The 15,556-nt window shown below is 41.3% G+C and overlaps 1 protein-coding gene across 3 annotated transcripts in view; it reads right to left on the reverse strand.

Moving 5' to 3' along the window:
- Positions 1-11,068: 11,068 nt before the first annotated feature.
- The window catches only part of LOC110520118 (obg-like ATPase 1), a 47,306-nt gene continuing 42,818 nt past the window's right edge, over positions 11,069-15,556 (reverse strand). For all 3 annotated transcript variants that reach the window (XM_036974446.1, XM_036974445.1, XM_036974444.1), the window contains exons 10-11: positions 14,386-14,508; positions 11,069-11,580 (exon numbers count right to left, since the gene is read on the reverse strand). In XM_036974446.1, coding sequence (XP_036830341.1) covers positions 11,476-11,580; positions 14,386-14,508 — 228 coding nt within the window. In that variant the 3' untranslated portion in view covers positions 11,069-11,475. The remainder of the gene's footprint in view (positions 11,581-14,385; positions 14,509-15,556) is intronic.

Raw genomic sequence — 15,556 nt, forward strand, 5'->3', positions numbered from 1 at the left:
TTGGAAAAAACAATCATATTTCTTTCCATTTTGAGTATAAAATGTTCCTTCATACTTTCTGGGGGAGAATCATATTCAAATGAATTTCAATCCATCTTTCAGATCAGCTTGTGACCTTTGGGTCTATCAATAAACAAACCGATTTGGTAAATGTAAAGGAATGCTAGATCTGTCAACATCTTGCAGCAAGCCATGGACACTCCCCCACATGATTTCTTAAAATGAGTTTAAAAAATGGCATTAACTTTATTGTAGGTTTGTTCAGCCTGAAGGTGACAGTAATAAATCAACTTTAAGTTATGCTCTTCCTGTTGTAACAACTTCCAAATGGAAAGCTACTGTACACCGGCTTTGACAACAGCATCATCCCGGATAACCTAGAACCACTCCAATTCACATACCGCCCCAATAGATCCACAGATGACGCAATCTCAATCGCACTCCACACTGTCCTTTCCCACCGTGACAAAAGGAACACCAATGTGAGAATGCTGTTCATTGACTACAGCTCAGCGTTCAACACCATAGCGCCCACAAAGCTCATCACTAAGCTAAGGATTCTGGGACTAAACATCTCCCTCTGCAGCTGGATCCTGGACTTCCTGATGGGCCAGGTAGTAAGGGTAGTCAAGAACACGTCTGCCACACTGATCCTCAACACTGGGGCCCCTCAGGGGTGCGTGGTTAGTCCACTCCTGTACTCCCTGTTCACCCACAAAAGGGTGGCCAAACACGACTCGAACACCATCATTAAGTTTGCAGATGACACAGTGGTAGGCCTGATTACTGACAATGATGAAACGGCCTATAGGGAGGAGGTCAGAGACGTGGCAGTGTGGTGCCAGGGCAACAACCTCTCCCTCAATGTGAGCAAGACAAAGGAGCTGATTGTGGACTACAGGAAAAGGGGACAAACAGGCTCCCATTAACATCGACGAGGCTGTAGTGGAGCGGGTCGAGAGTTTCAAGTTCCTCTGTGTCCACATCACCAACAAACTATCATGGTCCAAACACACCAAGACACTTTTTTCCCCTCAGGAGACCGATAAGATTTGGTATGGGTCCCCAGATCCTCAAAAAGTTCTACAGCTGCACCATCGAGAGCATCTTGACCAGTTGCATCACTGCCTGGGATGACAACTGCTCGGCATCTGACTGTAAGGTGCTACAGAGGGTAGTGCATATGGCCCAGTACATCACTGGGGCCAAGCTTCCTGCCATCCAGGACCTATATACTAGAAGGTGTCAGAGGAAAGCCCAAAATATTGTCAAAGACTCCAGTAACCCAAGTCATAGACTGTTCTCTTTGCTACCGCACGGCAAGTGGTATCGGAGCGCCAAGTCTAGGACGAAAAGGCTCCTTAACAGCTTCTACCCCCAAGCCAAAAGAGTGCTGAATCAAATGGCCACCCGGACTATTTACATTTACAGTCTCCATGGAATTTCCAAACACATATCCCTTGTGTGTGCATTGTTTGTACTCAACATGTCAAGGTTATTTATGTGTTTATTTATCATCCCATAAATTCTTTGTAAATTCTCATTCTTTTGGGGTTAAGGCTGAACTATTATAACTATTGTGGCTGCAACCTGGACTCAGGGGTAGATGTAACATAGTAGATACAAATTTGGACACCCAAATTAGCATGATATATTATGTTTGGTATGGTTTGTTTTAATTTGTGAATGTCCATCATCCATGTCATATGATATGTTACAAATTACAATTCATAATATGTTATTGCAATTCCAATTAGTTGTTGCTAACATTAGCGAAGTGGCTAATGCTAACATTAGCTAGGCTAGGGGTTAAACGCCCACATCAGTAGAAATCCACTTTTTTGAGCTGAAAGACGGTGGCCAGAGCTTACCCATGATGTTGCACTACGATTTAAGTCAATAAGTCATTGTTTTAATCAAAGTAGAATATATTTGGGCTTGGATGCCAAATCCGAACTGCCCACTTCGTGTAAATCCTTGTGAATGTCGTATCTTTCCCTATGATATGACGTACAAATAGTTTTCAGCCTACATTTAGTTTCAGGTCTGGGTTTTATTTGAATGTTACCACCCACCAGCATGGCGTTGTTTATTAATCAGAAACAGCTGCAAAGTTCTTCCTCTTTGTGACTAAGATGAGCAAAACAGCCTTGTGTCCAATTGGCTGCATGAGCCAGGGAGCAAATATAAAATAAGGTGTGATTTTTGACCCTTCTGTTTTTAACCAGAAAATTACAATAATTAATTGGATCATTTGTTGAGGTAGTCTGTAAACAGAAAAGACAAATATATATATATATATACACAATATCAGTCAAAAGTTTGGACACACCTACTCATTAAAGTACTTTTTTTAATGTTTCAAATGTATTTATTTTACCTTTATTTAACTAGGCAAGTCAGTTAAGAAAAAAATCTTATTTTACAATGACGGCCTACCCAGGCCAAACCCGGGACAATGCTAGGCCAATTGTGCGCCGCCCTATGGGACTCCCAATCACGGCCGGATGTGATTCAGCCTGGATTCAAACCAGGGACTGTAGTGACGCCTCTTGCACTGAGATGAAGTGCATTAGACTGCTGTGCTACTCTGGAGCCAGCTAGACAGACATACATTGTAGAATAATGGTGAATCTAGAGGCGAAAGAAACACACACCTATTTAGGCGAGGTGCTGGCTAGCGGAGTAGAACACTTTAAAAAATATTATAATAGTGAAGACATCAAAACTATGAAATAACACATGTGGAATCATGTAGTAACCAAAAAAAGTGTTAAACAAATCCAAATATATTTTGTATTTGAGATTCTTCAAAGTAGCCACCCTTTGCCTTGATGACAGCTTTGCACACGCATAGCTTTCTCTCAACCAGCTTCACCTGGAATGCTTTTCCAACAGTCTTGAAGGAGTTCCCACTTATGCTGAGCACTTGTTGGCTGCTTTTCCTTCACTCTGCGGGCCAACTCATCCCAAACCATCTCAATTGGGTTGAGGTTGGTTGATTCTGGAGGTCAGGTCATCTGATGCAGCACTCCATCACTCTCCTCCTTGGTCAAATAGCCCTTACACAGACTGGAGGTGTGTTGCGTCATTGTCCTTTTGAAAAACAAATGGTAGTCCCACTAAGCGCAAACCAGATGGGATGGTGTATCGCTGCAGAATGCTCAAGTGTGCCTTGAATTCAAAAAAAAATCACAGTGTCACCAAGAAAGCACCCCCACGCCATCACATCTCCTCCTTCATGCTTCACGGTGGGAACCACACATAAGGAGATCATCCGTTCACCTCCTCTGCGTCTCACAAAGACACGGTGGTTGTAACCAAAAATCTAAAATTTGGACTCATCAGACCAAAGGACAGACTTCCCACCGGTCTAATGTCCATTGCTCATGTTTCTTGGCCCAAGCAAGTCTCTTCTTATTATTGGTGTCCTTTTGTAGTGGTTTCTTTGTAGTAATTCGAACATGAAGGCCTGATTTACGCGGTCTCCTCTGAACAGTTGATGTTGAGTTGTGTCTTTTACTTGAACTCTGCATTTATTTAGGCTGCAATTTCTGAGGCTGGTAACTCAACTGAACTCATGCTCTACAGCAAAGGTAACTCTGGTTCTTCCTTTCCTGTGGCAGTCCTCATGAAAGCCAGATTCATCATAGCGCTTGATGATTTTTGCAACTGCACTTGATTCTTGAAAATGTTACAGATTGATTGACCTTCATGTCTTAAAGTAATGATGGACTGTCGTTTATCTTTGCTTATTTGAGCTATTCTTGCCATAATATAGACTTGGTCTTTTACCAAATAGGGCTATCTTCTCTATACCAACATTAAGAAGGAAAGAAATTGCACAAATTAACTTTTAACTATGCACACCTGTTAATTGACATGCATTCCACGTGACTACCTCATGAAGCGGGTTGAGAGAATGCCAAGAGTGTGCAAAACTGTCATCAAAGCAAAGGGTGGCTACTTTGAAGAATCTAAAATATATTTAGATTTTTTTCACTTTCTTGGTGAAAAACTACTACATGATTCCATATGTGTTATTTCATAGTTTTGATGTCTTCACTATTATTCTACAATGTAGAAAATAGCAAAGATAAAATAAAAAAAACTTGAATGAGTCCAACATTTTGACTGGTACTATATAAATATATATATAAATACACACACTACCATTCAAAAATTTGGGGTCACTTAGAAATGTCCTTGTTATTGAAAGAAAATTATTTTTTTGTCCATTAAAATAACATGAAATTGATCAGAAATACAGTGTAGATGTTGTTAATGTTGTAAATGACTATTGTAGCTGGAAACAGCTGATTTTTTTATGGAATATCTACATAAGAGTACAGATGCCCATTATCCGCAACCATTACTCCCATTACTCCCACTCCCATTACTCCCTCTTCCAATGGCACGTTGTGTTAGCTAATCCAAGTTTATCATTTTAAAAGGCTAATTGATCATTAGAAAACCCTTTTGCAATTATGTTAGCACATCTGAAAACTGTCGTGCTGATTAAATAAGCATTAAAACTTCTTTAGACTAGTTGACTATCTGGAGCATCAGCATTTGTGGGTTCGATTACAGGCTCAAAATGGCTAGAAACAAATAACTTTCTTCTGAAACTCGTCAGTCTATTCTTGTTCTGAGAAATGAAGGCTATTCAATGCAAGAAATTGCCAAGAAACTGAAGATCTCGTACAACGCTGTGTACTACTCCCTTCACAGAACAGCGCAAACTGGCTCTAACCAGAATAGAAAGAGGAGTGGGAGGTCCCGGTGCACAACTGAGCAAGAGGACAAGTACATTAGAGTGTCTAGTTTGAGAAACAGGCGCCTCACAAGTCCTCAACTGGCAGCTTTATTAAATAATACCTGCAAAACACCAGTCTCAACGTCAACAGTGAAGAGACGACTCCGGGATGCTGGCCTTCTAGGCAGAGTTGCAAAGAAAAAGCCATATCTCAGACTGGCCAATAAAAATAAAAGAGTAAGATGGGCAAAAGAACACAGACACTGGACAGAGGAACTCTGCCTAGAAGGCCAGCATCCTGGAGTCGCCTCTCTACTGTTGACGTTGAGACTGGAGTTTTGCGGGTAAAATGGTATAATTGCATGATATGATAGCATTGCAAACCCACTCCCCCCGTCACCCCAAGATGAATGGTTTTGGCCACTAAAGTATTTATTCGTTACGTGCTTCACTGCTTTGTTTGGTGTAACGTTAGCTAGAAACCACAAGTGTCTATCCAGATAATGAAAAGGCACCCACAAAAGAAAATTCAAGGAACTTATCAAGTCATTTGCGGCGTGCATGATTGTGAGCAAAGTCATTGTAGACTATCATTTCACTTCCCATGTGAGAACCATGAGCACAGGCTGGCTTGGCTTTGATGTACCAAAGCCTACCAGCAGCCTAGCTACCAAAGATTACACTGTGTCCATTACAATGTAGAAAAACGCATATCAGCTATCTTTCAATAGTTATCCATATTAACGGAGCATCATCTCATATAAATAGATCGTCATCATCTATTTCTATGGCAGATTTGTGGCCGCAATTAATGGAAGATATCAAAACTTTGGAGATAATAGATGGTGACGTCTAAAATAGTAAATAAATAATCTGTTTAAATCCAGCTCCAGAACCAGCCATAGAGCCAGCTGTCTAATCTTTTGAATACGGTGTAGTTAAAAAAAACAAGATAGGTTAGCAAGATAGCTAGCTAAATAAGGTTAGCATGCTAGCTAGCTACACTGACAGCTGTCAGTGGCCTATTTGTTGATGTTAATCAATTCCACGTGGAAATTCTCACACCCGATTTGTGAATATGTATAAGTAGCCTTCGTCATTCTTTGGAGGGGGAACCTAAACGTGCGTTTCCTCACTATGACAGGAAATTACATCAAAATAGAGGTGGCAACTTCCTCTGCGGGGAGTAGGTTAAATGGTTAGGGATAGGGGAAGGGTTAGCTAACATGCTAAATTAGTTGCAAAGTAGCTCAAAAGTAGTTTCAAAGTTTCAAACTAATTAGCTCAAATGCCAAAGTTGTCCTTGATGAGATTCAAACACGCAACCTTCGGTTTGCTAGACATTCACGTTATTTGTCATAAGTAACCTTCTGTCTTATGTAACCATACCAAACGTAACATATCATACTAATTTGAGTGTCCCAGATGTTAATTTACTATGTTATGTCTAGTCTATGAGACCATGCTGGTGATTTACAATAGCAGGCTTTGGTCTTTCATGAGTGCACTTTTTAGAACTGGCTTTTTACTCTCTGCCATTCTTGATTTGGTGCCATTGTGGTTAGCCTCTGGGCGGAGTGGCACCACTTGATTGATGATGCTGACAGAATGGTTGTACCAATAGACAGAAAGGGCCCAAACAGCTACTAATCGTTGTTGATGTCCCTACATCCAACTACTGTCCTTCATTCTATAAATTCATTGTAATTGATCTAGACTTAAAAATATAACTACTTTCAACACATTAAATCATTTCAATGTCAGATATGATACCACAAATTGTTATTAAACCAAGTGTGAAATGTGGGAATCATTTTACAGTAAAGCAAGCAGAGAGATCACTGTAACATCAAAGCTGTTCTCCAATAAAGTCTAAAAACATTTATTTACTTTTTTAAAATTAAAAATAATAATTATTATTGAACCTTTATTTTATTTAACTAGGCAAGTCAGTTAAGAACAAATTCTTATTTACAATGACGGCCTACATCGACCAAACCCGGACAGCGCTGGGCCAATTGTGCGCCACCCTTATGGGACTCCCAATCACGACCGGTTGTGATACAGCCTGGATTAGACAGCTAAATTAGACAGCTTGAATTATTTGCCTTCTACTAATGGAAACTATTTAACAAGACATGATATACAGGCAGATGTGGAGTTCCCTTACAGAAAGGAGACCAAATTAGCCCTGCTCTGGCCCTTTGATAGCAAGCTTGTTGGTATTAAACACCAAAATGGCCTACTTATGACTTGATTAAAGACCAGAATCCTTTTATGGTGTTTTTTCTTAAGGGGTACATCTGTACGATTCTAAAAACATTATTACCTTTCCTAAGAAATGTACTGTCACTGCATTATATAAAAAACAAAACACTGACGGCAGACCACAGAGAACAATTTGTCAATCCAAGGCCCTTAAAACTACACTAGATGAATGGGCCTCAAAGTAGAGTTTGGGGGTTGGCTAACAACAACAACACCACTCTTGCCTAAAAAGAATGTGAAGGAATGTCTTTAGCCCCCGCTGTAGTCCCTGGAGAAACTTCATGGTTTCACTCACACAATAATTAACCTAAAATACCCCCAGTAGCCTAACTTACACAAGCATATAGAACATACAGTGGGGCAAAAAAGTATTTAGTCAGCCACCAATTGTGCAAGTTCTCCCACTTAAAAAGATGAGAAGCCTGTAATTTTCATCATAGGTACACTTCAACTATGACAGACAAAATGAGGGAAAAAAATCCAAAAAATCACATTGTAGGATTTTTAATGAATTTGCAAATTATGGTGGAAAATAAGTATTTGGTCACCTACAAACAAGCAAGATTTCTGGCTCTCACAGACCTGTAACTTCTTCTTTAAGAGGTTCCTCTGTCCTCCACTCGTTACCTGTATTAATGGCACCTGTTTGAACTTGTTATCAGTATAAAAGACACCTGTCCACAACCTCAAACAGTCACACTCCAAACTCCACTATGGCCAAGACCAAAGAGCTGTCAAAGGACACCAGAAACAAAATTGTAGACCTGCACCAGGCTGGGAAGACTGAATCTGCAATAGGTAAGCAGCTTGGTTTGAAGAAATCAACTGTGGGAGCAATTGTTAGGAAATGGAAGACATACAAGACCACTGATAATCTCCCTCGATCTGGGGCTCCACGCAAGATCTCACCCCGTGGGGTCAAAATGATCACAAGAACGATGAGCAAAAATCCCAGAACCACACGGGGGGACCTAGTGAATGACCTGCAGAGAACTGGGACCAAAGTAACAAAGCCTACCATCAGTAACACACTACGCCGCCAGGGACTCAAATCCTGCAGTGCCAGACGTGTCCCCCTGCTTAAGCCAGTACATGTCCAGGCCCGTCTGAAGTTGGCTAGAGAGCATTTGGATGATCCAGAAGAAGATTGGGAGAATGTCATATGGTCAGATGAAACCAAAATATAACTTTTTGGTAAAAACTCAACTCGTCGTGTTTGGAGGACAAAGAATGCTGGGTTGCATCCAAAGAACACCATACCTACTGTGAAGCATGGGGGTGGAAACATCATGCTTTGGGGCTGTTTTTCTGCAAAGGGACCAGGACGACTGATCCGTGTAACGGAAAGAATGAATGGGGCCATGTATCGTGAGATTTTGAGTGAAAACCTCCTTCCATCAGCAAGGGCATTGAAGATGAAACGTGGCTGGGTCTTTCATCATGACAATGATCCCAAACACACCGCCCGGGCAATGAAGGAGTGGCTTCGTAAGAAGAATTTCATGGTCCTGGAGTGGCCTAGCCAGTCTCCAGATCTCAACCCCATAGAAATCTTTGGAGGGAGTTGAAAGTCGGTGTTGCCCAGCAACAGCCCCAAAACATCACTGCTCTAGAGGAGATCTGCATGGAGGAATGGGGCAAAATACCTGCAACAGTGTGTGAAAACCTTGTGAAGACTTACAGAAAACATTTGACCTCTGTCATTGCCACAAAGGGTATATAACAAAGTATTGAGATAAACTTTTGAGATAAACTTTTGTTATTTTCCACCATAATTTGCAAATAAATTCATTAAAAATCCTACAATGTGATTTTCAGTTTTTTTTCTCATTTTGTCTGTCATAGTTGAAGTGTACCTATGATAAAAAAATTACAGGCCTCTCTCATATTTTTAAGTGGGAGAACTTGCACAATTGGTGGCTGACTAAATACTTTTTTGCCCCACTGTACATGGCAACTATGATGGCCAGTGAAAGTTGTTGAGTGTTCTTAATGGGGCTACTGTAGGAGGAAGATATGCCGCAAGACCTACAATGCCGTGAAAAAGTACTTGTCCCCTTTCTGATTTTCTCTATTTTTGATACTGAATGTTATCAGATCTTCAACCAAAACCTAATATTAGATAAAGGGAACATGGGTTTAAAAATAACCAAAACAAAGTATCCTTATTTGATTTATTTAACAAAGTTATGCAACACCCAATTCCCCTGTGTGAAAAAGTAATTGCCCCCTTACACTCAATAAGTGGTTGTTATTCCTGTAGTTGTTGATCAGTCTCTCACATCGCTGTGGGGGGAATTTCAGCCCACTCTAGCATACAGAACTGCTTTAACTCAGTGACATTTATGGGTTTTCAAGCATGAACTTCTCGTTTCATGTCCTGCCAAAACATCCTGGGATTAGGTCTGGACTTTGACTAGGCCATTCCAAAAATTCTAAATTGTTTTTTTGTTGTTGCCATTTTCATGTAGACTTGATTGTGTGTTTTGGATCATTGTCTTGCTGATGACCCAGCTCCGCTTCAGCTCACAGATGAATAGCCTGACATTCTCCTGTAGAATTATCTGATTCAGAGCAGAATTCATAGTTCCTTCTATTAAGGCAAGTCGTCCAGGTCCTGAGGCAGCAAAGCATCCCCAAACCATCACACTACCACCACCATGCTTGACCGTTGGTATAAGGTTCTTACTGTGGAAATGCAGTGTTTGGTTTTCCACGGGAAAAATGGGACCCATGTCATCCAAAAAGTTATACTTTTGACTCATCTGTCCATAGAACATTCTTCCAAGAGTATTGGTGATCTTCCAGGTGCTTTTTTAGATATATTTAGTCAACTTTTTGGACGAGATGGGTCCCATTATGCCTGGCGAAAACCAAACACTGCATTCCACGGTAAGAACCTCATACCAACGGTCACGCATGGTGGAGGTAGTGTGATGGTTTGGGGATGCTTTGCTGCCTCAGGACCTGGACGACTTGCCTTAATAGAAGGAACCATGAATTCTGCACTATATGAGAGAATTCTACAGGAGAATGTCAGGCCATCCGTTTTCTTCCGCCCTCAACATCCCCCATCAAACATGATCCTAGTTTTTGGTCATGATTCTATTTTTGATTATATCTTGAAGACAGTAATACAACTTTATTTCAATGCCAAACACTATGCTTTGCAGGGTTTGTGCAGTCTTTGTTTGGTCAACACACAATTTCTTTAAGCTAGTGCATGCAATGCACTTCCAGAGAAATGACAATTTTTATTTAATTTTTGTGCCTCTACGAGAAGGCCATTTTGTTCTCTGCAGAGAGGGGTATTTATAGAGGCAAGATATTCAGCGAAGGAGCTTGATCCGCTCTGTGTTCTCACTCCTGTGGAGCAGACAATTTCACTTTGCAGCAGCGTCCGCAGCTCCAGCCATACCATTCCATCAGCATAAATGCCTCAAAAACACTTACACACAAAGTATACAGGTGAGAAAAACACTACTTCAGTGGGACTAGGAATGTTTTTTTTGTGTGTTTTTCTTTTTTAGTTGTGCTCCCGAATTGTGACTTCTATTTTCTTTTCAGAATTTAATATAAATAAAGACTTCTGTGAAGACTATTCGAATGGAAATTGTTTTGGTTTAGTTGTTGCGTTTTCCCAGCCATTCAGTAGAATGGCGACACAGAGGAATTATTACAAAAACAGCCTTCAGGCATACCTAAGTCTAATGATAATGGCACTCTCAATAATAATGGGGTGCACATTTATAAGCAGTCTCTTTAAATACAGAACATCTCAGAATATCAGGACTAACCATGGAGAGGAAAGGTTCATTCAAACACAATTTCACCTGACCAATTCTCTTGTATGAAATAATCAATATCCCACACTTAGGCCTCTAATAAGAATCGCTTTACAGATACAATTATGGTTGTCCTCTCTCTGCCAGAGCCACTGTCAACTGTGTCTTTTAATTCTGTAATCAGTTGCCAGCAGGACCCACTATCGCTGTCTGCAACCCGCGAGCCAGTCAATACAGACATCCCCAAACACACACAGGCTGGTTTTGTCAAATGTTTTATTGAGTATAGACATCTGGGCTACTGTAAAACATGCATTATCTCTGGAAGGAGGAGAGGAGCAGGTCGCATTGTCCCTGCTGTCAGCTGTGTCAGGCCTGGCACCAGTGATGGAGATTAATGAAGTATCAAGAGAGTAATACGCTTCTTCAAATGCTCCTACCAAAAGCTGTCAACGTTTAGTGGACCTGTTCTTTGGCAAGGGGGACTGTCTGGAATTGTCCTGAACCAAAAACAAACAGGGATAATGTGGCAGAGTGGGCAGTAGGTAGGACTGAGCCGACCTGGCAGGTATCAATCACAATCTCCAGCTTCATTCTGTCTAAAACAAAGAAGGCAAATTATCTAACAGCACAGTCCATTCTGGTAGCCAACAGACTGTGACGGAGTCACTTCTTAGTCTTGGGCTGGTTCGGCGTGTTGAATTTGAAAAAGATGACGTCTCCGTCCTCCACAATGTAGGTTTTCCCCTGTTGTCTGTATTTCCCCGCTGCCTGTAAAACAGAGAAACACAACAGCTAATTAATGACAGCAATGAAAAACAAGAAATGGCTATAAATAGTAAATTAGCAATGAACACACGTGATCATCTCACTCTTTCCTGAAAACAGCATATACACACAGTCATGTTTTATTCATGGGGTGACTAGATTCCCACTGAGTGAACAACCCTCTTCCCTGTCAATTTCCATTCATATGTACAAGTAAAATGTTAATAACGCTCTTCATTATAGCAACCTCATACTTCTCAAGGAAACAAAATAAGTTCCAACATTTCTTTTGTATACATTAGATCTGTTTGTTCCCCTTCCCGGGCAAACTCAAAATAATTGACTTGAAGTGCTAATACGGACAGGTTTATGCATTCTGGTTCTGCACAGAGCACAATTAATTAGAAGAATCAATGTCCCTTTAAAGGCTCAGGAGACCATTTAATCCAGACTCTATAGCACCAGAAACACTGCTTGGAGGGGGGGGGGGGGGGGGGGGGGGGGGGGTCAATGGCTATTTGTGATTCCAGAGTATGTATTAAACCAGACATGTCTAACTGGTTCATTTGCACTTGAAAGCAGCCATCTGGAGGAGCAAGCTTGGCTTAAGCAGATATGATTACTAATAATGTGATATCCCTGTACACTGGCCTATTCAAACAGCCCATTCCCACAATTGACATGAACTAGCATTGGCCTTAATGCTGCAGTCAAAAATGCTCCATGTCCACATATACACGAGGGAACGGGGATTGGAAGGAGAGCATGCAACAGGACCTGAGGCTCTGACGTCAGGCTTCTATAACAATCATGTTCAAACCCCTAGAGCCCTGCACATTTCACCCTCTCCTGACACTTTAGGAACTAGTAACCAGCAATACAATACAAAGGATTTATACACATTTTTACAAAGAATTGAGGTGAAATATTATTGAATTATTCAAATGTTTTGGTAATTTCCAGATCCCTATAGGGCTAGTAATGTAGTGCATGGATATCTGCCAGACAGAGGATTTGGAGATCTACTGGGTGACATTAGGAGTCAGTATGCCAAGCTCTCACTCCTTGCCAGTGCTAATCACACATCTCCTGCACAGGATTTAGGAGGGATTACTGTCTGATACTCATCTAGAAACTCTGTGATCTCCACTTTGTCCACATCACTAATTGTTTAATCCATATATTCCATTGGTGAAACAACTACTGACTGTTACTTTTAGACCTGCTGCATTTTAAAACAGAAGCCAGGCCAATTTCAGGTTAAAAAGTATCCAATTACCACATGGTTTGATGTCATCAACAGCTATTGGCTGGTGGTCAAGTTTAATCGTGTTTGAAGCTCAAGTACCACGACTATCTACATAATAGGACTGTGAAGGGCTTTGTACCCACTAATAACAGATGCCAGTCAAGGTTCTGGAGGTAAACCAATAGAGGCACTTCCTCCAGACACGTGCTAACCACTGACACGGACAGATTCATGTCCTGCTGTGTCAAGGGCAGGACCATACAAGACAAACCAACAGCATCAGACACACTAGTCACGGTGGGTGTCGGGAAATTGCTACAATCCATTGTGTGACATGGAACACTTTGGAACGTTGTTCCTTGCCCCGAGCTTTCTTCTGAAAAAAGAAAAACGCAAGACCCAATAGCATTAACTCGACCAGGCCGACGAGAGGTGTTGTAGTTGAGGCCAATGTCTTACAGTTACCCTGAGCATTTCCATGCACTCATAGACTGAGAATAAAAACGTTTAATGATCCAATGCAGCCATTTTTTTTTATCTCAATATCAAATCATTTCTGGGTAAAAATTAAGTACCTTACTGTGATTGTTTTAAATTAAAATGGACAAAAAGAAACAAAACTGGCTAGGACTGTTGGGGAGTGGTCTGAGTGGGGAGGGGCAAACTCAAAACTAGCTGTTATTGGCAGAGAGATTTGGAACTATTTCTCATTGGTCTATTAACCAATTTACCGCCTGGTGATGTTACCAGGCAGGCCAAAACTCAATCCTAACAAAACAGGCTGAGATTTCAGCCAGTCTTTTCAAACAGCTCTTACACTAAAAGGGCATTATCATCATTTTACAGTATTATTCCAACCTCATAGTGTGGAAGTATGTACAACCCCAGGCAAATCACGTTTTTGACTGCACTGGGCCTTTAAGCGCTCAGCGACATAACCTGCTGTATTTATCGTAGAGCTATTGTCTTCACAAATTCACCATGAAGTACAGTGATTATATTTGACAGAGCAGAGCCCATTTAAAAGCCACATCCCAGTAAAAAGGTCAAAACAAACATTGGCAGTTACATTGGCAGTTATAAAAGAAGATATGCAGGCCACACTTATGTGCTGTTCATCCGTGAAACAGTCCTTATGTAAAAAAAAATGTCACACTTTATTTAACTTGCCCCTTTATATTGCTGTAACAGTGCTGCCACAGTGGCTTGGGGATTTGGCGGCAAAGAGTGTAAAGCTAACGGTCTGCTCTATAGATGTGGCTGGTTAACGCCTGGTGGGGTACAGAGAGCTTCCTCTGAGCGGCTGGTCTGAGGTATAAGAAAGGCCTACCATGAGCCTGTTAGAGCAGATTGGGATAAAGATATGTGCAGCAGGAGTAGAATTGCAGTGTTTAGAGACGGAATCAGTTGGCTTGTCAGGTGTGCTGGCGGAGTGTGTGCAGTAATTTCTTCCCCTGAGTAAAGGTGAAGAGCATTTGCAGTGCGAGCAGTGTGGTGACTGTCAGCTCCACTGATCACAGGAGACTTCCCTCATCTCCTGGCGCACCCCGACGGCTCACCTTGACAGCGTTTTCACTGCCTCCCTCTTTAAAATCCTCAAATTTCATTACTTCAGCCATAATGAAGCCCTTCTCAAAGTCCGTGTGGATCTTGCCGGCTGCCTGTGGAGCCTTGGTTCCTTTCTGTCAGGAGGAGGAAAGAGAAAGGACACACAAGGTAAATTAATTGTTTTGGAGAAGATGGATCACAGCACAGGACTGACATGCTGTTTGATAGGGGGATGGTGAAGTGAGAATGGCTAGGGGGTGTGTTGGGGGTTATTCTTACCTCGCTCCTGATTTCTGGATAGCACTACACACCGTTGTGCATTGGTAGAGCAGCCTTGAGGCCGATAAGGAGTCAGAGCTGCTATCAATGCCCACCAGCAATTTCTGATTCCCATTCCAGGGTGCTATTGATTTCTGTCCAAGCAATCTTGCCTCATTGTGGGTTGTGACTCTGGCCTCAGGTCGTCAGAGAGCGAGAGGGGCAGTGTTGCAGTGGGAGAGACACTATATTGACCTGGCTGTATCATACCTGACCATTTTGAAATAGAAACGTTCACTATATTTTATATACAGTGTATACTGTCTGCATATGTATTTGTAGAATATTATACCGTCCTCCCCTTTGTCGTGTTTGAACTTCCTCAAAAGGTTTTCATAGCACAGCAGATGACTGAAAGGCAATGTAAAAGTTCCCTTTATGGAATATACATTTGAATTTAAACGGAACATACATTATAATGGAATAACCATGGAAAATATCAAATTGATTGTTTTAGATGTCCATTCCGAGTACCAAAAACAACTGTTTTCCCTAACTGTTTTATAAATTCTTTCTACATTAAATCCCATTTAGCGCTAGAAGTCACAACTGTCTCTGATAAAATACGCAATTTATATGCATTGAAATAATGCTGGGGGAAATTGACAAATGACCCAAATAAGTGACATTCCTGCTCTGCATCATTATGACTTGTGCCTGTCGACCTGCTCTCCCTCTCTCCCTCTCCCTGCTCTGTAGCACTGTGCCTCGAAACTGTTGAGCACCTTTAATTATGTATATAATCAGGTTGGGGTCAACATATTTCATGCCAAAAGAATGATGTGTATTTAATGACTCCAATACATTACCATCCCTATGCAATCTCATTGACGGAGTGCTTGTAAGTTTAACTACCATTAATCA

Source organism: Oncorhynchus mykiss, chromosome 3 (assembly GCF_013265735.2).
Source record: "Oncorhynchus mykiss isolate Arlee chromosome 3, USDA_OmykA_1.1, whole genome shotgun sequence".
Classification (NCBI taxonomy): Eukaryota; Metazoa; Chordata; class Actinopteri; order Salmoniformes; family Salmonidae; genus Oncorhynchus; species Oncorhynchus mykiss.